Source organism: Tyto alba, unplaced genomic scaffold (genome assembly GCF_018691265.1).
Source record: "Tyto alba isolate M040663 unplaced genomic scaffold, T.alba_DEE_v4.0 Super-Scaffold_41, whole genome shotgun sequence".
Taxonomy (NCBI): domain Eukaryota; kingdom Metazoa; phylum Chordata; class Aves; order Strigiformes; family Tytonidae; genus Tyto; species Tyto alba.
The window spans coordinates 13,559,777-13,584,595 of NW_024881317.1; the positions used below are offsets into that span (position 1 = coordinate 13,559,777).

At 36.6% G+C, this 24,819-nt stretch overlaps 1 protein-coding gene across 4 annotated transcripts; it reads right to left on the bottom strand.

The window, feature by feature from the left end:
- Positions 1–66: 66 nt before the first annotated feature.
- AP4E1 (adaptor related protein complex 4 subunit epsilon 1) lies at positions 67–24,765 on the bottom strand. 4 transcript variants are annotated; one of them, XM_032983024.2, is made up of 22 exons: positions 24,332–24,530; positions 24,027–24,098; positions 23,003–23,126; positions 22,201–22,318; positions 20,795–20,868; positions 19,281–19,402; positions 18,282–18,441; positions 17,599–17,765; positions 16,907–16,980; positions 14,694–14,816; positions 14,495–14,604; positions 14,073–14,212; positions 12,550–12,662; positions 12,296–12,411; positions 11,280–11,582; positions 10,393–10,507; positions 8,177–8,312; positions 6,814–7,069; positions 5,471–6,046; positions 3,862–4,046; positions 2,892–3,049; positions 67–2,419 (listed from the first exon to the last, which is right to left on the bottom strand). In XM_032983024.2, exons 3-22 carry the CDS (start codon positions 23,072–23,074, stop codon positions 2,259–2,261), a joined length of 3,279 nt encoding a protein of 1,092 aa, XP_032838915.1. In that variant the 5' UTR covers positions 23,075–23,126; positions 24,027–24,098; positions 24,332–24,530; the 3' UTR covers positions 67–2,258. The 4 variants fall into 4 exon arrangements, with proteins under 4 accessions (XP_032838915.1, XP_032838916.2, XP_032838914.1 ...); XM_032983025.2 differs by lacking the exons at positions 22,201–22,318; positions 24,332–24,530 and adding an exon at positions 24,566–24,765; XM_032983023.2 differs by lacking the exons at positions 22,201–22,318; positions 24,332–24,530 and adding an exon at positions 24,219–24,310.
- Between the last annotated feature and the right edge of the window lie 54 nt (positions 24,766–24,819).

Consider the following 24,819-nt stretch of genomic DNA (forward strand, 5'->3'; position numbering starts at 1 on the left):
AGTGTACCCTTTTACCCTTTTTATAGGTGAGATGCAGGACGTGTAAATCACCAATGGATTCAAGACTTCTGCAATGTTACATTCTTTATCACTGTTCAGATGCAAAGAGAAACAATTAAAATAGAACCTAGTTCTTGACATGCAGAAACACTGCTACATATGGTAGTAAAGAATATTTAACAAGTATCAAGCTTTTTTTTTTTTTTTTTTAATTAAACTGAATTTTATTAAACTATGAAAAATGCAAAGATGGTGACTTAAGAAAAATATTTGCTGGGCAATCTAAAAATAAAGACTGACACAGGTACAATTCCCTGCAAACTCCTTTATGTGATGTTACCATAAAGCTCCTCAAATCTGCATATTGACAGCTTAACATACACTATTCATATGGTGAAAAGGTTATAAAGAACACTGTATGATCAATAGAAGGCAATATTGTCTTTTTGCTGTTCTTTTTAAACACTGGGACACTGAACATCTCATTGCTGAAATGGTCAAAATGCATAGGCCACAGACAGATACCTCTATTATAGTTCATATGATTACAGAAGTCCAGTTGCATAACACAAGTCTGATTTACCAGAAGGGAAACAGCTTGCTGGAAATTATTCCACTATAAATCAGTTTTCATTTATACAAACTGTCTCAAAGTGCCAAGTAAACATTAAAGTATGCAGAACATTAAGTATATTTACAGGTTCAGTGCACTTTAAATTCCTCAGTACGAGGGTACAGAAACAGCAATAAAAAAGGAGCTTTGTTTGTATGATTATACTCATGATAACACAAGTGGTTTGTCGTAAAAAAAGAAGAAAAAAAACTATGAGCGCATTAACTTTCTTATGATGATTTGATGATTTTATGAACATTTACCAAAACATTAGCAAAGTAACCAAATACTTCTTTTTCCTTTATAACCAGTGCTTATCAGGTGAGAAACAGTAACACTTAAATATAACAAAGAATTTCCTTCTCCATATTAAACACACCGAGGACTCTACAGAGGAATTAATTTATACCATGTCTGAACCACATGTACAATATTTGATGTTTTTAAATAAAAAACATGATCAGTTATAAATAACATTAAACAGTATTAAAGTTTTCATTTAGCATGTAAATAAATTAAGATTACTGGATTTTCATGACTGTGAGGTTATTTCAGGAAGAAATGGAGAGCATCTAGACACGTTTACTTATGCTGCTCTGATTTAGATCTCTTATGCCTTACTGCAGTTCTTAGCCATGCCCTCACAATACAGTCACATCTGTGCAAGTCAAAGGTTTGAAGAGTCATACTGAAGCTATAAATAATTCGAATTAAAAATAAATGACAATTTCTTCCATGTGAATTTTCACAGACAGAGATATTGGCCAGATTAAATTTACAGGACTGACTAGAGAGCAATGAACACGTCCACAGCCAACTACCTCCCCAGCTCAGCCATCTCAGACTTGATCCACATGAAACTTATCTTTAGCCATGCACAAATATTCAGTGACTGTCACAGACCTCTAAGGAAAGGGAACATGACTGAAACATGAGGCAGGAAGAACTGCAGACAGGAACTAACCTGAAGGGTACTTAGATCATCCCCCAGGAGGTGCTTCCTTACAATTTCACAAGCCTGCCTCCTACCAGAAACCTTTTCAGATGTTACCCCTTGAATGGGAAATATCAAAGATCATGGGAAGTGTGTTGCTCCCTAAGATCTTTAACTATTTTCAAAACATGCATTCGTTGCTACATAAGTTACTTTATATAACGACCAATACAGGTCTTGTTGCCAGCAGTGCTTAAAAATAGCTTTAGAAAAACTATTAAAATAATATTAGATGATCCTGATAACTGATCAAGTCAGACCTCATAATGGAGATATGTTTTATTTAAAATCATATTTAAATAGTTGCTATGAGGAATAGTTGTTGGCATCTATAAAAGCTGCATAATAAAAATAAATACTTTCAATCATTTACAACAAAATTAAGAAATATACATTTCACTCAATCAGGTAACAATACTTTAATGGATTACTCGTTAGTCACTGTACAGTCCTGAGCATGTTTTTGCAGGCATAATTTAGGTCACTGTTCTTCCCCCACAAGTCCACATGACATATGCCAGCTGGAAGAAAACTTTTAAATACTTCTGAGCAGCACTATCTTAATTTAGCTTTGGTAATTATCTGTGCAACTGTATAAATCTTTGATTTGCTTTTCACACACAAAACAGTTTAAGGCAGGCACTATTGTTATTAAGATTCCTCCATCACCTTTTGACACTGATAAAGCAAACCATCTGGAAGAGCAGAACAAGGTGATCTGAACCACAGAGCCAGCATCCCTGAGTGAGTACGACAGTGCAGCAGACAGGGCACAGATGGAAGTAGCTGGCATGCCAGTATTCCCTCATTACCTTAAAATAAAAGAGGCCACAGAAAAAATGAAGTAACAATTAACAAATAAGAACAGCTATAGTACAGTTCACAAAAAAACATATCTTTCTCACTAATTCTATTTCTGCTGTTCTCTTCTACTCTTACCCCTACTCCTCTAACATGTCAAGAAAATTATGCCCTCTGCATGCAATCCAAGCTTCATATGTCATTTCGCTTCATTCTCATTTTTTTGTCCTGTGCAAAACTCTTCACAGTGCAACAGTTTGCTCCCTTGTAAAATCTACTGTTTGCTGTACACTTGTACCTTTACATCAATCTTCAGATAGAACCTGAGCAAGGCAAATAAAGTCCACAGGACAACATGCCTGTGTTTACTATGCTGCTAAACATTTCCTGCCTTAAATTCTTTAAGGTAAGTTCATGGAAGCAGGTTGTCTTCCTGGGACAACTCATAGGTTGTAAGCCACCTTTCAGTATACTTTCACTCACCTATAACGTCAACTATATGGAGTTTCAGCTTTTGTTGCAGTGTATTCAGAGCTGCTGAAAGGGAATCTTGAGAAGATGACATTTTCATATTCTGTTTCACATCATTGGAAAGGGACAACCACAGCTTCCCAAAGTCTTCTGTAGTCATTTCCATTGGCCTAAAAATAGGTTCAACACATATCTTAGCAAAACCAGATACATTATTCAGAATATATTCGGGCTTCCAAAAAATCATATCTGGAAGCAACTGGACAATAGAGCAAGCAATAAGCAAATACAAATTATTTAAACAAACCCATCCTCTTCCCAGTCCAACATCTAAAAAAAGGTTTCCATTTCTTGCTTCAGATTTCTACATTTAAAAAAAATACATTATTCTATGTAAATGGAAGACCAAAGTGAATGCCCTTGAGATATGTGCCCATCGAAAGTGATGAAACAAGTTCAATGAGATGCAGACTTCATTATGGATAACAAGTTGGATTTCACTAAAAAACAGAAACTTGCTTTTTCTACTCCTAAAATAAATGTAGTGTTCAAAAATGAAAAGAATGAGCTTTCTTCTTCCCCTGCAGAAGTTCTCAGCCTTTTCATATAATGTATGGGTCTCCGTACTCATATCACTTATTTCAGTTTCACATGTTTATGTTATGCCATATTTTAAAACAACATGCCCTTCCATTCACTCAGTTCTGTTAGACTCCTCAAAAACACATTCTGTAGTTCAAGACTATTCTAACCCGCAGCTACTGTCAATATTCTCAATGGCTCTGTTCCTGGAATTTTGCCCCTTCTTTTATAAGTGTGTAGGTAACCATTTACTATCCTTAACAGTCATCTCAAGTAGATTAAAATTAGCTGCTCAAGATGAAGCCTTGTATTTTCATAACCAATACCTAAATCATTCTGCCCTTGTTTAACACTTCTTTGAGTACATGCATTCTTAAAAACTGCAGCTTATTTTATTTACCTGATGAAGTCCAACAATGATAAAGTTACTGAAAATTCAAGGTGAGTTTCCATCTCTGACTGGTAATGGATGGAGCCAGAAAGATTTCCCTGTGTACAGATTTTGTCCATCCACACACATTTCTGGCAACATTCCATACTTTGAGCTTCAATCACAGGAAACTGGTAGGTGGGACTCTCCAAAATCTATATGATTTTTAAAAAGAAATACAGAATATAAGTCTTGCTGTCAAGTTATAAGTGGCTAAGATACAGCTATAAAATTGTCTAAGTGCCTTTTATTTCAATTGATTTTTCTTGGACTATTTGACAAGTGAACAGAGCCATCATTTCTCAGCTCTCATCAAGGACAAATCTATCATTAACAACTACAAAAGTTCCATGAGAATTAAAACACTGGAGAAATAGATCTTTTTCCGTCAATTGGCTCCCCCCGCCATGACAGCTCAGAGACACGCAGAACTGGTAACCAAGAACCTGAATCCTGTAGTTCAGTCCCAAAATACAGAAGAGCAAGCAACATTGCAACATACCCCAAGCTATATGCTAAAAGCAAGAGTTGAGAAATCACCCGCAGTAACAAGGACAATTTTGAGATTACTCAGCAGTCCCCAGCCTCTCCAAACTAGTAACACAGATTCTATCTGTGATAGTGGTCTGTATGGAAATTTAAGTGAATCACAAGGGAAAAGTAGACATGAGATGCCCACTTTCTATCAATGCCATGACAGGCTTGATTCAAGCCAGAAATGGGAAGGAAGGAGATTTCATAACCAATTAGCAGTTCCTTGATTAATTAATTCTAAAAGAAACATTCTGCTTAATTCTCTTTACCCAGTAATCACTTGCTGAGTGTCTCCAAGGTTTCATAATTCTGTGATTCTTTCAGCAAAATCTGTGTGTAGTCATGCCAACAGGCAATTCCTAAATAGCTATTTAAGTGAGGTTTCAATCAAGACTATCACCAATCATCACATGTTTTTACCAACCACAGTTAAATCCCAGATGTAGCCAATGTCAAAAAATAAACTGACCTACTCCTCTCCACCATCAACTGAATGCATGAGAATAAGAATGAAATATGACTGATATATTTGGAAAACAAACAAACAAAACAACCCACAAAACTTGAAGCAAGTTTACACATATTTTATGTGAAGGACGAAATTGCATCATATCTGCCTATCAGATAAATACAAATGAATGCACAAGCCTAACAGTCACATCCAGACAAAAAAAGTTATACAGTGATTTCTTTGGCAACTCAAGTCATGCGATTACAAGTACGACTGCTTAGCTTGGCGTTCAGTCTTAAACACCAGGAAAAAGCTGAATTCAGAACTGACAAAAATCATACATATTTGTAACACAAACGCAAGCAGTAGGAAACGAAATCACGGTGTATTAAAAAAGCTCGATGCTAATTTTTATACCAAATGACACTAAGTTTAGTATTGAGATTTCTTTCACTACCCCTTAGGATGTAGTAGCCATAATGCTTTGGGAAAGAGGCATGACTATTATATTAAACCAAATATTGCACATTTAAAAGCAAGCAATAAGCAAGACGTTCCAAATGAATTTGAAATATAACAGAAACAGTTTCTTACCTGAAAATATTCTGCTTCTTCAAACACTAAATTCACAGCATTAAGTGCAGAAGAGGTTTTATTTGAGACAAAAACAGTGAGCAACAGAGAGTCATCTGTCCACACCTTACATAAATACAGAGCTAAGGCATCATTCTGACAAAGTTCCACTACTTCAGAGTGAGGGAGGTCTTCCAGCTCTTCTGGTAAGGAAGGGACCAATGGTGTTTCACTGGCACTTTCACACTGTGCAGTTGGAGAAGGATGAAAAATTTCAACGTTACTATCAGCAAACAAAGACGACTGTGACAGCTTACTATCTGAAAGTCTGTCATCCAGCCCAGATTTTTTTAGCGACTGAGGTGTTTCAAATGCTCTATTATCTTCTACGATATCTGAAGATGACAGGGAGGCTTTCCTTAACCGTGTGTGTATATTTCCCTCACAGTCTTCCATGTTAATAGGTACTGTATCAAGTAAGGGACCAAAATCTGAAGCGGCACTATTTTGGAAGTCTGACACCTCCTCAATATTCTGAGCTTCATTTATCTTTGATTTTCTTTTGAACTTCTGAGTTGCTGTGTCCACTTTCCCCATCTGAAAAGATTAAAAATAAAATAAATGGGTGGGAAAGTTTCCAGCAACCAGCTGTGTTACTATTAACATCATGAAACAGAGTGAGCAAGGACAAATAATGACCAAGGAATCAATTAGATAAATACAAACAGATTCCAAACATTTTAATGGATACAGTAACCAGCTTCTGTTGTATTTCTTACAGGATATTGGATTAGCCTACCATGCGAGAATGACTCTAGGTTCTCTAAAACATAAACTAAAAGTTCCTATTAAAAAGTAAGCACAGGTAAACATTTTCTGGTTAAACCAGTGATAAGATTCGAGCTGGCTAATGACAATGCCAGTCTTAGAAAGATTACCTGATGGTGAATTCTTTAATGTTTTGCATATTATCATACGTTACAAAAGTGGTCTTGACATAGGGTGTCAGACTGTAGCCTTACTGCCAAATGAATGCCAATAGATCCACAAAGTTGGGTCAAGGAACAGTTGTCAGGGAAAACTGACTAAAACTTGAAGCGCAACAGGTAAACAGAGGGGAGTTCTCGTTATTGAATCAGATCTGCTCCAGAGGTTGCTGCATCAAGCAATATCCAACCCATTTCGGGTTCTTAACAAATTATCAGATTAAGAAAGTAATTTCTAATAGCTTTTCAATGACTTTGGGTTTTTTGCCTCATTTTACCACAACACTAATTTGATCTCCATTTTCATATAAATATCTGTAATTCCAAATAAGGCAATATATAAACTTTAAACTAGTAAGTCTCAAAAGAACCACTTACCAGACTGACACCAGCACTTGATCCTAGTCCAATAAACAAAGTTGATGCTAATTGCTGCTTCTCTTTGTCTTCCTCAGAGAGGCTGGCAACTTGATCAGACCACAGTGCAGGAGGATCACCAACCTGTCCTGCTAATAAGCTGCCACAAGAAACAGTTTGTGGCTCATTTTCTTTCCCTTCTTTGTTTTCTTTCTTTGGAAGATAGCCTTCTTTTCCCCACAGCTTGCGTACTCCCTCAAGTTTCAGAGTATTCGTCCTAAAATACCACACAAAACAAAGCAGGATCAACCGTATGAACATCATTTTCATAAAAACATGCCTACACTTCACTCTAAACACCATTCACAACTTTGGTATACACAGGGAGAAGTGGAGTATAAATGAATATTTTCACATCTGCATGAAGTTCTATGTTAGTAATGTCATGCATTACTTTTAAAACACCCTGCTAATGCAAACTTGGACTAAGCTATATAGTCTTAAGTATAGACCTACACTAAGTCAGCATTAGACACCTGCAGCCGGTAGCAGACTGTGCTTGTCAAGTCCCTCCAGTGTTTCAGATTACATTTATAATGTATCTGAATAATTGTTTTAAGAATGAATATATATCTATCTTTCTCCCCAGAAGATTCTTGAAATCTCTAAGTATATTTAAATAGTTCTATTACTTATTCCTTAAAAATAGTTCAGGTTAATATAAGCAACTGAAAATTAGAAGAGACCTAGAACACATTATTTCTAATGAAAAGTATTCATGCTCTCAGACACCCTGAACTCTAGTAGAACTCAACAGACACAGACTAAATGCTGCAAGTCCTCCACCTAAAAGCCTCAAATTTTCTTACACAAACTGGTTAAAGAATCTGAAAAAGCTTCCAAGGTTTTCTGCATACCAATTTACCAGAGTAGAAAGTTATTAATTGGTATGAAACTATGGATATGGAATTTATTTGTAGTGTTCTAAAACTTAAGAAGCATCTTAGCCTCACTTTTATCTAAAAATGTTTCCTTAAAAGGTACATTATTGTAAGCCAATAAAAAGCATATCCTATGAGAAAAAGAAAGAAGCCAGAAAAAAAATACTTAACCATCTAATCATCAGGTAATCCTGTCCCAATTTTACTGTATTAACTATCACTTAATTTATAGTTTGTGAAGAAAGTGGAAAAACAGTGTAACTGCATTAGCTTTCTTTCTAGTTATTTCAAACAAGACACCATCTGAATTTCTTCTTACATGATAAAGGTTTCCAAGTTCAACTGTACTCTTTTTAATTCCATGAAATGAAGAAACAAAGACACATGATACTGACAAAACCAGAAGCTTATATGTACTTAATTTCAAACACAAATTAACTCACTCTTTATGCCCGGTCTCAGCACTATTACCAGATGTATCGGAACCAAAAGATAAACCAGTGGGGGACTGTCTACCAGTGGCACCAGATGAAGACACACTTGAAGCAAATGACAATCCATAAGGTTCAAAATTCAGAGCTGCAAGACACACAGAATCTTAGAATTACACTGAGGCATAAAAAGCTAAGAAAGAAATCTGTTTTCTGAAAATAGATATGCCATACTGCTGTGCTTCTCAGGCTTCCCATTCAGGATCCCATCCTCATTAAAAATAGATGTTTCTGTTTTCAAATACATTTTTTAGACACAGGAATTATCCAAAACATGTATTCATTTGGTATTTACTTTTAAATACTGAAATTACACAGAAACAGTGACTTTACAGCATATCACTAAAACAACTGCCAATGCTTAGTATTTGTGGACAAAAGTACTGTATTGGATCTAAGTAACTAAGCTTTTATGTTTGCTCATAAGCCTAAACAACATTTTGAGTCCACAGCATTATGTCCATATATCGCTTTCTGCTTTGCAAACATACCTGACACCTTGGGTGATAAATCATTTCCACTAAGACATGCAAATCAGGATTCAGAACGAGCTACCTTAGCTATGCTTTACAAATCTAAATGTAGTTTGAATAGCTTCTAAAAATTGTTCTGGACTATAACATGAACAGTCATTGTTATGTATGAAACAGCGCGTAGACTCCCCTTTGCAGCCCTGGAACTATGAAGGGGTACAGCCCCTTTCTGTCATGTCTGCCCCAGCCTTACACTTTCTTCTTCCCAAAGTGAAGCAAAGCTGTGGGGCATCTGGGATGACAGAAGTCTCCTGATAAAGCAGGCAGCAGTGCTAAGGAAGTGGCCTGTCCCATGAAGAAGCAAGAAGAAAAACAGATCCAAAGGGCTTTGTGATAAACAGCGTCCACATGAAGATACTCAGACTCTTCCAACCCATGAATTTAGTTATGTATAAACTAAGAATTTCAATAATCTCAGTGGACTCCTCTTCTAGAATATTTCTGAATATTTTACCTCACCTATATCTTACCTCCTAGAATATTTATCAACCAGCGGAAGATGCTAATCAGTATTTGGGATTACTGACAAAAAACAGCAGTTCATAATCTGGTTCCTACAATGGCTTCCCTACAAAATTGTAATCACACTGCAAACAACAGAGTGCCAAATGGATGTTGTTATCCAGCAGAAAAGACCACTAACTGCATTCTTAACACCTCAGTAAGAAACACTATTATGAGCTCAATCTGACATACACTGGGCCCTCACTGGGCTTTACATGCACGGTAAAACCAGTATAGAATATTCAGTTTCAAAGTATTTGACCTTGTTCAACATTTCTCCACTGAAACTTTGAATTTTCTAGCAGGCTGCAAGTGGAGGCTGCAGATGTAATACTCAACTTATAATTATTTCAGAAAAGTGTTAAATTCTGCCAAGCTACACATGCAAGCAAATGGGCAATATTCTTTATTGTATGCATTAACCTGCACAGTCAAAAAAAAAATCTTCTTGTAAAATTAATTTAATTGTAGATAATGCAGCATACAAGACTCATTTTTCTAATTCCTCAACAGTAAAACAAAGCTGAGGAATGTTTTAGAAAAGCTTTCCAACCTCAAAGTGAATCATTCAGAAGTGTCTAAAGGAAAACTTCATGTGACTGGCTGTAATAAAGTAAATGAGTATTGCTATGGCAAAAAAGTAAAAATTAAAAAAATGCACTATGGGTAAAGTTTTGGGGTATTTTTAAATAAATAAAAGCACATATTGCTGTCTTATCTGTACCTACACTAGGTAAAAAATGTGAACTTATTTTATGACACAAATCTTGCAATGGTCATTATTGCAAACTGTAATTCCACAGTGAAAACTAAGTGCTCAGTATAGTAAAGTTAGGAACCCTTTGATTTCACTTTAATAATCACCATAAATTTCAAATCCCAGACGAGCAGAGATTACAGTAAAACATTCTCATCTGCAGAACTGCAACCTATGATAAATGAGCAGTTCCGTATACCAGCTAGACAGATGGGGAACTAAAATCTAAGTTGAACTTAGCAAAGTCTACAGACAAGAGATGCATTAAGATAACATTACTGTAAGTATTAACAAACAATTTAAGTGTACTGTAATATTATTTCTTATCAGGTAATTTACCAGCTATTTAATAAATGTAGTAAACTAACAGTCACCTTTTTCCTGCGAAAGTTTCTCCTCTTGTCTCTGGTGATGAGGCTTATATGGCGCTGCACCATGACCAAGTCCCTCAGCCACAAACCCATCCAGAAAAGATAAGGAAGCATCTACCTACACAGAATTAAGAAAAGTAAGAAAGCAATTAAAATATGTTTTCTATCCATGAGCCTCATGTTACCAGAAGAATATTGTGTCTTATCTGCAAATCAGAATCTTCTGTCTCACATCTCCCAAATCTACCAATAAAGCTGCTGTATTAAAAGAAATTGTTAAGTATCCTGAAACAGACTTTGAGCTAGAGATTTTTAACTTTAACTCCTCCACTATTGATTTTTTTTTTTGTCTAAACAAGACAAACTGGAAAAAAAGCAGAGTGGAGTTTTCCCAAAACGGTTCATCTTACAGTCATATAAAAATACTGAACAAACAAAAAAAAAAAAAAAAAAACCACCTCAAAAATCTTAGCATTATCAATATTCCATCATTTGTTATGGACATTTCAGTGTCAAGATCAGTAGCTTTTAAATAGGAGGCAAGCACTTTGAATTAAAAAGCAGTACCATATCACTAAAGCAGGCCTAACTTGTCTTTAAAATCAACAACAAAAAAGAATAAGTCAGCATATGAAATCATAATTTTGTTAAAAGCTACTCCAGCTTACTAACTGAACACCATGGTTCTTTATACTTCAGTACAGAACATTATGATTCATCACACATACCTGAAAGAGTATGTTTCTGAAAACTTACTTTAAGCAGACTAAAGACTGGCACCAGTCAGAACTGTCAAATATCATTCATTTTGAAAATACTTTTTTACCAATATATTCAACCGCCCAAACTACAAAGGGGTTGATGAAGAATACGCATTGCAGCTGTCTTACCACCATGTCAGTGCAACTAGCATCAAATGGAAGCAAGTTTTTCATCAGTGCTTTGTCTTCACACAGATGCTTCAATTCAAAGACATATTGTCTCATGCAGGTATCTAGAGAGTTGCTGAATTCTTGGATTAGTTTGTCAACGGTTTTTGAACAGGAGGTATGTGATGCTATCTTGGTGACCGCAGCCATTATCCACATTTTAGTTTCAGAAGTAACAAAAGTCTTCTTCAGCAGGCTGTGTAGCTTTGTCAAAATAACTTCTGGATCAACATCCATAGCAAGGCTGGAATATTCCCCCAACACCTATTAACAAAGAACAGCCAAAAATACACATTTAGTCAAAGAGCAGTGTTTTCAGTTTTGAAATTAGAATGTAGTACTAAATAACACAATAAAATCCACCTCACATTCAAGAAATTATTATTTATACACGTTCTAAATTATTTCTTTACCATTTTGTGTTTTAAATGTCAAAAGCTTGACATGATCCTTCTGTTTACCTCAGCAGACTCCAACTTTTAGCTTCTTAAAAATCAGTTGTCTTGAAAAGCAAGCTAAACATAGCAATTAGGCCTTTACAAAACATGATTTGCTCATACTGCAGCCTCTTCCTTGGTGGAAGCTGAAGCTTACCCAGGTACCAGACAATACTAGCATAGCACTTGGTTGGTCACCTGCAAGGCTAAAAATGCATTTCACAACCACATCTGGCCTAATTTTGGTGAAGACAGAAAGGCCCTCAGCATGCATTCAGATTCATGTGGCTGCCAAGTCATTCCAATAGTCATCTGCCTTACAGATAACAAGTCAGCTTTTCCACAAACTGTGACAGGCTAAGTAGTCCTCAGGCACCAACAGGTCATTAAGAACAGATTTCAGCATACTATCTTGACTTCAAGTAAAAACAGAATATTCATGACTAAAAATAAAAGTGAAAAATATTTATTATAAACATCACCACCTTTGACAGTTTCCTCATATCTGTGTATTCAATTCTGACCACGTGTCTACCTTACCCAACTCATAACTTGAAGGAATTTCTGTGGATACAATGCATCTTTCTCTTCAAGTAATGCTAAGTAAGACTGTACTGCATACATCTGTAGCTGATCATCTTTTTCATCATCAAATCCTAGAGAAAAAACAATACATATTTTGCCTGAAATGCAAAGAACACCTCACATTAAGTATTTCAAAATGCATTTTAAGAAAAAAAGCCAGATGATAAGGACCACATCTAACTCTTCAGATCATTCAGGGAGTGACTCACCTTCTGCCAATAGCCTCAGAAAGTTGTTTGGGATATCAGGATGCACAACGTCACCTCCAACTGAAAATACAGCATTCATTGTTTGGATGAACCACTCACTGTCAGGGGCATATGTGTCCGGATGTTAAGGAATTAAGTGCCACAAGCCTAACTCTTCCTTTCTTTTCAGTGCATTCCCTAAGGAAAGAATTTTTCCACAAATAAGCTACCCATCTTGCCCTCCCCAATCAGCCAGGCGCCTGATAGTCAAATAGCAGCTCAGTCTAACTGAATAGGAAACATTCCCGTATCTCTTATAAAGTATTTCCCTTAAATTTCATGAAGGCTGGCAGTCAGGCAGAGAACCCTTAAGTTACTGCCCTCTTGAAAAACCCTGCACATGAACTTAACAGCTATCCATTATGTGCAGTTTGCTGGTTTGTCAATCAATACATCTTAAGTTGTGCATGAATAAATGTTAAGAGTGAAAAATAAGAGTTTAAGTAGACTTCACACAGTAGAACACATTCACACAAGGATCTAGCTCTGGAAACCTGTCCTACTGTATTTTAAGTTGACACTTGCTCCATGCTAGCTTTCCAGCATAATCTTTTGTTTACCCACTATCACTTGATCAGTGATAGACTAGCTGTTATTTTCAGCAGTGTTTTGCTGTGGATTTACTGGAAAACAGTATTTTTAAGTACTCCACAGAAAACAACATTGCTTTTTATATACATTTAAAATTTGATCAGCCTTTGCCAGCTTTGAAAGTTAGCTTCTGTCTTCCCTCAAATAAATCCTGAAAATGCACACTTACGGAATTGAAATTTTCAACAGTACAGAAACATTAATACTATTGTCTTATTTCTGCATGCTGCATGACAGCACAGGCTTTTTTCTGCACTGCTGTCTGCACCAAGCAGTGTACAAATAGGATGGTAAGGCAGCTCTCTGCTATAAAGAGCTTACAACTCCAATTATCAGACAAGAATGCATACAGAAAATCAGGCAATGGCAAGTCTAACAAGCAATGTCCACCACATGCCAAATCCCTAATTATCACTTCCATCTTTTTGGCAAAGCTAAATAATATTTTATTTTTATGAATGTGTGTTATTCTTAAAATCCATCCACCACCAAAGAGTCCTCTGATAGGAAGATCATTCCCACAATTACTGAACAGCCCTCAAAGTAGCACTGAGGCATCTCTCTCTATGCAGTGATGTGAGACTTCAAAGTTTTAATTTAAAAGCAAAAGGTTTTAATGCTAAGCTCAAATGCCAAAATAAAGTATTTTGAGTGACAATACTTTCTCTCCATGAAATACAAGAAACACTGTGGTCATTTTTGTATGCATTTTCTTTTGAGTATGTTTTTTGCATTTGAAAGAGTGGAAAGCACAGCTGTAACACTTCCAACTTCAAAAGATCATGAAAGATGCTTTGAAAAGTATGAATGCTGCATTTGCCTGAGCTCTGACTTCAAAGTTTCACAAAAATAAAAGGATATTTCTCAGTTAGTTCAGAAAAATAAAAGGATATTTCTCAGCTAGCTCTGCTATTTTCCCAACTAAGTTGATTATAGCATATTCTTCTTTGCTTTCTTTTAAGTAGTCAAGCATCTTCTGAACTATGACAGTTACATTCTGTCCATTTGTTATTCTATAGAGAAGCTCTAAAGTCTGAAAGAGAAAGCAGAAGGTATATTTAATTGGCTCTGGTGACTCAAAAAAGGAAGCAAGCATACAGAAACACTTCAGTATGATGCCAAATTGAGCAACTGTCTTTATTTGGCAAGTCTTAAATGAAATATACTGCTTATCTATATAGCTTGTCACATTAATATTGTTTGTAACAGCTCTCAATAACCAAGACATAATATGCCTTTCACACTACTCAGTTTAGAAAACCTATCACCCATCTTAAAAATTAACTTAATTTTTGATGTTTATAAATTCACTGACCTCCCTTTTAATAATGGGATCTGGATGGTCCAGACATTCAATTATTGTCATTTGGTGCTGAAGTGCCAGATTAGGATCCTGCTGGATAACATAGGTCAAAGCCTTTAAACCTACAATGGAAGTGATTGGAAGTGATATAACAGAATGTCTACTACTATGATCAAATTAAAAACATGTTAATGAAATCACATATCCTTACCTAAGTATTTCAGATTAATTTTGGGCGACAAAACAAATTTTCCAATGCACTTGGCAGCCTTTTCAAGTAGTTCAGATCTGGGATAAATTGTATAAATTGTTTGGACACATTCAAACAAGATGGCTGTGAGGGAGAGAGGGGGAAAAAGACATGTAATTAATGTGCATTAAATACTTCTATAATGCAAAAATTTTTAACAAGCAAACAAGCTCATCAACTGTATCAAGGAACTGCAGTGCTGTCCCACCCCCCACTGAATCTAACTGCAGAGTACCTACTGACATAAGTAAGAACAGGATAAAAGACTATCTCCTCTAGTATATACACATGGGTTTTTTTAATTATTAGGCTTTGCCATTGTGCATACAACTTGCTGTCCTTAAAAGTTATTCCAGCCTTGAAGTCTCCTATAGTTGCTCAAGGGACTCGGATGTTCTTTAGGAAGCCAGTAGGCAAGTATAAAGGATTTGAGACAAAATATTTTTCAGTAATTCATATGATTTCTTAGCTACTACCAACAGCCAAAAATCATCTCAAGAACATTCTTATTTAAAAAAAAAAAACACCACCAAACAGCTTTGTACAGTTGTTTGAGAAAAAAAACTAGAAGAAAGAAGTAAACTGAACAACACACAAAAAGTAATTAATCTTTAGTGGCATCAATTCAGTCAAAGATGCAGACCAAATTACTAACCCTGAGTTAACTGGCATTTAAAATCATGATGTAATTTTCAGTTGTTCTTGTAATTCCATCTCTAACTGAATTGTCCACCTACTCTTCTTAAGCATTACAAAACTAAATCTGAGAAAGACTGCCATATTAACAACTCAGTTGCCTACAAGAAACCTGCAATAACTAATAACTTTGTGTAAAAAAGAGTAATCACTCAGAATTACGTTCTTCTTTTGCCTGGAATCATCAACTAAAGTTTTACAAAAAGCTTATCATATGTGAACAAAAACAGCATACCTAAATGCTATGTCCTAATACACTGCCCACTTTGGTGGTGGCACTTTTAAGTGCTTAAAACAAGTTAATGTTTCACTCTCAGGAATTGCAAGTGCAAATAATCTATTACAAGGTAACACACCTCCCAATATCTTGTATATTCTTGCCTAAAGAAACAGAAGCAGTAAACTGAATACACTAAACGTCTGACAGATTCTTCCTCATTTATTATTTACTAAAAGAGAATACTTCCCCAAAGTGCCCCTTTTTAGTGCAAGTGAATTTTACACAATGCTTTATAAAGTATTTATCAAGTAGACATTAGATGTCTAGACCTTTGGGACATGTTACTTTTTTTTTTTGCTTCCACCCCTCAGTGTTTTAAAAAAAGTCTCAATTTTCTTTCCATTCCATTAGCACACGTACTTTGACACCTATGGGGCTTTACTTTAACAAGGTGGAGGTTGGGGTTTTTTCATAGTGAAACAGCTCAATGTAGGGTTCTAGAACATCAGATCTGGGTGTCTGGGGATGTATTAAGATCTGGGGAAGGGAAGACAAAGAAGAATCCAAATGAACTGCTCAACTTTTTATGAGAAAAAACTCCACAGAACAATTATTCCTTTTGCTTTGTTCTAGCAACAAATACCAATTTCTCTACTGAGAGGATAATGAAATTAACATAGCCTTCTACCATGTTCTACAAATTTTAAATTGAGATGCATGCCAAAACCATCTTTTCACAGGCACCACTGTCACTGAACTCTGGAGGTATAATTTTATTTTAACTGTGGCTACCAGAAAAGCCCGACACAGCTGTAAAGAACTGATGCTGTCACTCTTGCACACTTTGTATTGCCTTTCTCAGGGCAGCAAAAAGGAGATCTAGGCATTTCTAATAAATAGGCTGTATCACTAGGATTTTTATCATTTATTTCAACTTAAGCAATGTTCAGTAAGTTCTTTCATGAAGAAGCTGACTTTCTGTATTTAAGGGCAAGGACAATGCAAACATTGGATCAAGGCTTTTGAGTCAAGACAAATTCCCAGTAAGTGTTTTACTTCAGTGATAAAAAGCTGTGCTGTACAGCAATGTACCACTTGCTTTATAATTTACTAGTTGGACACTTAATAATACGGTGGTTGTTTATTAAGAATATAATTAGATTTTTCAGAAGTAATGTATAAGTATTTTAGCACGATCAACTACTCACATTTTCAGTCTTTCCAAATACTGATAATTACATAAAACAACCTCACCCACCATATGTAATATTATGATTTATCTCTGCTCTTCTTAAAGATTCATCTAGAACATCATACATCAATTCGCTTGTCCTGTTTAACAAGAAAAAAAAGTATTTATAATGATTTGCAGCACTAACAAGCAATTTTGCCAAACAGCTCAAACACTATTACTGAAATCTGTAACACAAATTATTCATATCCACAGATTTGCTTTAACATGGAAGAGCTCTATAACGTGTTTCTAAATGGCATCTAACAAGATGTTTTTATTCATGTGATACGGCAAATGTTTCTTTTGAAAGCTGCAAACACTTCCCTCACTGCTAGTGTAAAAAAAAAAACCTAAACATCAACAGTAAAAGGATTGCAGACAAGTAGTTCCTCATAAAATGACACCACTTCCTAAAATATCTTTACTCTGGCTCTTCATACAGTTGTTTGGTAACAGAAGTCCCAGCAAAAATATATTTCAAGCATATTCCACAATAATCGTTTAGCCAATCCAGAAGCTAAGAAACTAATTTTGCAGTTTAAAAAGTATCTGCTCACTGTACTGGTTAATAACAATTATGTAAGAAGTTCAACACTGAAATCCTCTTATAAGAAAAAAAAAAAAAATACAAACCAGAAAGCTGTCTATGAGGTACAGATCATGACTGTATTCTTTGTACCTTCAAAATTATCAATTCCAGAATAAAATCTGGTTACCTTGGATCATCTTTTCCCAACAGGCCCAATATTCTTAAAAGCTGTATTTGTAGCCATGGTGCTGGCACGCTGTGATAGTTGAAGTCAATAGGGAGCTTTCCTCCCACTACCTGTTTTAGGATGGTTACAAAACTCCCAGTCAAGTCCTTATATCCAGATGGGTTTTCCTACACAATGAAAAAGAAATATTTTGATACAACACCTCAAAAGTAAAAATAATCCACAGCTTAAGTAAGATCAAGGTACCTAAACTAATGGTTTAGTTTCTTTAAATCAGACTTCTACTCTCATCTCCCAACACCTGTAAGCTCTTCACTTCAAACCTATGCTATTTCCTCACACATTTGCAAAGGGAGTGAATGTAACCTGAAGGCAACAGAAAAAAAAAAATACAAGCAAATCTCAGCAAATCCTTTAACACATTGTAGAAATTAGATCCTGTAGCTAAAGATGCCAACGATGCTGAGCATTCAGATCATGCAGGAAGTGGGTATGTCAAGCAAAACTGAGAGCTAGCACAAACAAGCACAACACAGATAACCATGATCACATAAATTAACTTTTCTAACTATTACGAGTAAGTTTTTTCTGAAAACTTCTGTACAGTAGACAGTGTATTGAAAAAAAAAAATATATATAAAAATAGCTGCTAAGTTCATTTGTGCTTCTAGTTCTTTGCCTACCTTAATCATTTGAAGATAAATATGCAAAGAAGCAGCCATGACTCCAGCATCCCTGTCACATAAGGCTTTCCGGAACTTATCATGAATATGCTGAACTTGGTTAGGAGCAATGAGATAGAATTTATATAAAGCTTGAACAGCTTTTCTTCGGATAATTTCCCTGAAATGATATTTACGCAAAACAAATTGAAGCTGCTTGTGTATTTTAAGTACTTGACATAACAAAACAACTTGCACTTGTTATTTCTACAGCAATGTAAAGTTATGTGACCAGCCATCAGAACTTCATGATTTGGAGAGAGACGAGAACCAATGTTCTACATATGATAACAAATGACTTTGAAAACACCATCTAAGTGAGGAAGTGACAAAGCAAACTTAAAAGCATAATAGGGCTTAATGTCAGATTGACAATTCAAAAGAATGGTCACCAAATAAACAATTAAATTGGCCACTGCTAATCTGTTGTGGTCACATGTGCACTTGTCTAGAAGTTAGAGAGTCAGTTCATTCTGAAGTTCCCTTTGTAATCAACATAACACACCGTTATCCTCTGTGTAGGGCATATTATAAATTTAAGACTCCAGCAATTCAAGAGTATTGATACATTTTTAGCAACAGAGTTTCTGTAAAGAGCTTTATTAAAAAAAAAAAAAAAAAGTATCAGTGAAGGATCAAGGATCCCAATCTGCTTCTCCACCTACTCTATAAACACTTCTTCATCCCTGTATTTGTAAAAAAGGACTCCAGCAGATAAATTCAATTACAGTTACCTACCACAACTGGTTATGAAAAATTTAATACCTATCCAATACTCAGTCAAAACTGCAAATAAATGAGACAAGAATCCAAGAAAAAAAACTAGGAGAGGAACAGTTTCTGAAGGTAATGATTAGAAAGACCAACTCAGAGAAAAAGCACCAGTTTACTAAAACAACCTACAAAATTAAGTAATTCAACTGTACAGGGCCATTTGAAATTCTGTAAATGAATACATACTTAGAATGCTGGAGCTTGTCTTCTATTAGGGGAAGAACAGCTGGAATCATTTCCCGTGGAAAGATCTGGCTGACAATGGTTAAAGCCATGCACACCTCTACTAGATTAGTGCTCTGTAAGTCCTGTTACAATGATTGAAATAAGACAGTAATTTTTTGTTTAGACTTTTAAATTCTGCACAGATATACCCCAAATCTTTTATAAGCAGTCTGGATCTAGCCCACCTACACAGCCCACCTACAGCAAGCATCCTGCTGCCTGCTCATGTTTGAGAAGTGTCAGCTCTCACTGAGCTATTCAGGTTCTTTTCTTCTCTTATACAGGAAGGAACAAGCAGCTCCTCACACTCATGTTATAGAACTACCTTCATATTTTAAATGTATGCAAGATTAACACATAAAGCTACAATCAGTGTTTGTTTTCTTAAATAGTTTGATGATTGCAAAACTATGCTGAGTCCCCAGTTGAATCAGTGGAATGAGTCACTTCTCACAGAATTCAATACTATTCTCTCTAATGACTTTGATCTAGCCAAAAGAATCGGAAAAAAGAAAAAAGAGCAAGTTCAATAATACTGCTAATTACATCTTTGTACACTAAAATGAGACATTAACTACTCCCTAAGAAGCAAATGCAAATTATATGCAACATTCTACAAAGGAAAGAATAAAAATTAACATTCTGTCCCAAATACAATTAAAAATAGTAGATGTAGCTCACTGTAACCTTAAGCTAAAAAATGATGAATTCATGAAATAGAAGACTAGAATTATTTTCCAAAACAAATTAGACATATAAGATTTCCAGTTAACATAATTATTCACTCCAGCCATTTGTCTCAGATAGATTTTAGTCCTCATTTTGGTTTAGTTCTTTTCTCTCATTTTTCACTTCTTTCTATATCTTTACCAGTTCCAAGTCAGATTTTTAAAGATTATAAACCAGTTTTCAATCACAACAACAAAATAAGCATCACTGAGTCAATAATTTATGTGACTTTGGCCTACTGTAATATAGAAGTAATCATTACACAGAAGGAGTTATAGTTGAGTCACAATTGCTCCTTGTAAGAGGCAATAATACAGAAGATGACACCTGTGAAATATTATTAGGTAATAAATTTTCAGTGTCACTCCAAAGCATATTTCTATCGATTATCAAAAGAACTCAAAGAAACCAACAGATATTTGCTGTCAGCTAAAAGCAAAAGTTTACATTGAAATATGCATGCGTGGCTCCTCCCAGAAGTGAGAATGTATATAATTGGAACATTTTATAAAGGAAATTTTATGGTATATCCCCTTTAGGAACATGTAAAAATACAGCTTCAACAGCGGAGATTAAATTAAAAAGCCAGGGAAAGCCATTTCAAACTTACATTGCTAGCCAAAGAAACAGCAACCTTAAGAGAGCAAGAGAGAACTAATAAGTACATAGCTTTGATGTTGTGTGACACAAAATGGGAAGAATCGGCCCAAGTTTAGTTTACCTCCAGACCTCCAAAAACACTGTACCTTCACAACTGTGTTCACAAGTAGAAGTAGCAGTTCATGATTTTCATGTAGAAATAAAGAAACTGCTAAGTAACCTATAAAGGAAAGCAGCCTCCATTAGTACTTTCAAGCAATAAGCAACTTTAAGATAGAAAACTTAACTCTTACTGTATTACAGACAGTCTTAACTCAAACAATTATAAAAGCCTCCACTGTTGGATGACACTTGCTCGTGTTTTAAATATCACGACTGAGTTATTTCCAGACAAACCAGTTATATTTAAGTTGCAGTAAAGCTCAACAAACAGCTAAGAATTCATAAGCTGTGAGAAATGAGACACATTATAATACTGTTATAGCTAAAAAGCAGCCAAGAGCATCATGAGAAATCACTTCCTGGAAAACTAATATCTTCTCTGTACAGAGAAAAGTATATTACTTCTAGATTACACAACACAAATGCACTTTTTTATATCTGTTTCTCTTTTTAAAAAAAAAAAAAGTTCAAGATCAAATAAATTTTATATTCAACTTGGAATACAGAAGGGTAAATTCACCATCCTATGCCAAAAACTGCCTTGTTATTTCTTAACAAGGCGGCAACAATTCCAGAACCCCAGAAAAGAAACCTGCCAGAAACCTTTTTTTTAAGACTCCTCTTCCTTTTAAACTAAGGGACTTAAAGTGGAGGGGTAAGGAGGATGTGCCACAACTCATGACAATATTTGTATTACAGAGATGGATCTTAAAAAAGGTGTTGGTTCATTCAAGGCTTAGGGATCAAAATGAGCTACCTAGATAGAAACAACTGTATTGTCTGGGCTATCAGACTGATCTATCTGCTTGAGAAACTATGGACTCAATCTGCTCAGCACACCTGCAAAAATGTAGTTTGTCCTCATTCATTGAGGCTTACACTGGGTAAAAGAGCAACCCATTTTGATTGGATCAACTAACAACAATTCCTTAATACAAACTTTAGTATACTGTGCCAAAAACAGACAAGGTCATCCTCATATATCACATATAACTGCAGAACAACAACAATGGAAAAAAAAAAAAAAAAAACAACACAGAAACCAAAAAGCCCACACATCCTTCTACCAGACTAAATCTTAAGGGCACTTTGTATCCAGAGAAGTTTAAGCCACCTAGATTTAAAAAAAAAAAAAAGTGCTGCCTCACCAAAGCCAAAAAAAGCCCTAGTATGGAAAGGTCTCAAACCGATGAACAAGACACATTGGTACTTGGCCCTTACAGAGGTCGCAAAGTTTTCTTCAAAACAGCTTACCACCTGCCCCCCCAGGTTTGGTGAAGATAGAATTTCTTAATCCCTACCAGAGCACCTGCGCACTGGCTTTCATTACTCAAGGATAAAGCAACTTTAAATCAACACTTGTAATACATTCTCTCAGAAACTCTCATACTTGAGTGGATGATCCAGATGAAATTCAAACAAAGGATATCAAACAAGCATATCCCGCAAGACATTGCCTTCCTTCTGTGTATGCAGACATAGTATTGCTTGGAGTTAAACCATTTTCTCTGCAAACAAGAAGAAATGTCTTCACTAGGCAGTTGAATCAGCAACTGCAAGGAAACTCTCCAGACAAGACAGGCTCACAGCTACTTCAAACTCAATCTGCTGGAAACAAGTTAACAGCCACACTGGCAGGCAAGGAAATCACAATGGCATTAACCAGCCTTTCAGATTTCCTCAGGAACTTCTGCACCCATACTATAAGGATCTCCCCATTTGCCTCATTTCCTACAACTGTTTCTAAACATAAAAAAAAAAATCCTACAAGCACCAAAACAGAAAACATTCCTCTGACAAACGTCAGACATCAACATCCTTGTCTAATCTTGTACTACAGTACTTGAAAAAGAAATCAGATCCTGACAAACTCATTTTCAGACTGATTTTTTTTAACAAAATTTCTCATAAATTACTTATTTATTTGAGCTGCAATCAAAACCAATGAAAGAACAGCTGATGATTTAAAATAAATTTCCCCAGCCTTCTGTTCTACAAGCAAATTCAAAGCAGCTCACAAACTAAGGAGTTATTTTCAAAGAGGACTGAGAGACTATGAAACAAGACCAAGAAAGTAGAACAATTTTAAATTGTATTTTTAGATGAATTCATATTAGGATTTACATAAATCCTAAGAAACTTTAAAAATACAGTTTGAAAATATTATTAAGGCTACAGCCCTGTGCACATACCAACTCTTTTCTCCAAAAGATTTCCTTGCTGTGCAAGCTTGATTGCATGGATATATCCAAAGGAAGACTCATATCCCAACATTTCACAATAGATGAGCCTCACCATACATTCTTTCATCAGTCTCTGAAATACCAAAAATAAATTGAGAATTTTAAGTCAACCATGTTTTATGCTCTTCTTCACTGCTCTAGTGAAGTAGAGGACTTTATCTGATAGAAACATACATACATTCACACATGTCTTCTGAAGTCTGGGTACTCATAATTCTTCCTCTGCTATAAAGCTCTTTTGCTATCCAGTATTAATTTTTGGCTATAACAGCAGAACTCCCCATATACTACCCCTAAAGATGATATCTTGTTTTTATTAGAATGCATGTGATCGACAGTAGATTAATTACAATTAACATCAAAAATACTAATTATCTGAAGTGTTAAGATGATCACACTGCTAAAGCAAATTATTTTTTACCAATCACTACACTGACCTAGGATGAGTTTTCACTATGTGTGAGGTAAAACTGTACTTTTCCCTTCAAAAATTCTCACTTACGGGACTGACATGTGCATTAACTAACTCAAACCAGAATATACCAACTCCCGCAACTCTAATGTGAGCAAGAATGCATACAACAGCTTCTTATACAGCATAAGTAAGAACAATGTCAGCCTGCAAAGAACGCAACTTGATGGAAGGAGTTCATCACCTTCCTTTTCTGTCTGCACTATTTCAGAAACCACAGAATGCCACACTCTGGATACCATACTGCTACAGTTTATTCACATCAAACAGAATCACAGTGTCCTCACTATTTTAACTGTGCTGCAAAACCAGAGACACTGGTACCTTTTAATGCTGGTAACTAAATATCTGTAATAGGTAACTACATATATATCTCTATAGATAACTATAATGGATATCTATAGAGATAACTTGTGCGTTCCACCTGACAAAGAGTGATAACACTTTTTCTTCATCTTTGGACTGCTGTTCCCACAGCCTGTAACCACTAACACAACTTACAAGTGTCGTGGTGGGGGCCGAAACTGTTGCTTTCAAACTGGTGAGCTCCTGCTGGATTAATTTTTCTTCTTCCTAGAAAAATTAAACTTAGTTTAATCTCGCATGAGTTTTGGAGGCACAATGCGAAACAAAAGTCAAAGACGACATGTTACTGTAACAGCACTGCGGAGCCTTCTCAAAACCAGCGTGTACCTCGCTCTGGGCGGTAAGGCCGGGCTGCCTGCCTCTGGCCCAGAAGGCGAAGCTGTGCGGCCGTGTTTCCCACAGCATGCCCCCCCCGAACGCGGCAACCCACACGCACGCACTGGCACCGGGGTTCAGTGTGGGACTCCGGAGCTCCGCCAAGCCCCAAGCGCCACGGCCGAGGGGAGAGGCCGGCGCCCCGCCACCGTGCGCAGGACCCGGGGCACGGCCCACCGCGCCGGCACCCCGCGGAGGGGCGGGAAAGGAGAGGAGGCAGGCCCGGCCCCCGTCCGCTTCGAGACGGCAGGAGGGGCAGGCGGCCCGGCCCGCCCCGCGGCGCCGCCCGCAGCCCGTACATGCTTGGAGGTGAGCGCCGTGATGCTCCGGATGAGGCTCCCGAGCCGCGAGGTGGCCGAAACCCTGCCAGGGCCGCCGGCACCCGCCGGCCCGGCGCCCGGGTCGTGCTGCCCCAGCAGCCCGGGCAGCACGCTCAGCGTCCGCTCCACCACGTCGCTCATGGCCGCTCCCGCCGCCGCCCGGAAGGGAAGGGCCGGGCCGGGCCGCGGCCTCCGCCGGCCTCGCTTCACACTTCCGGCAGCGGGAGCGCGGC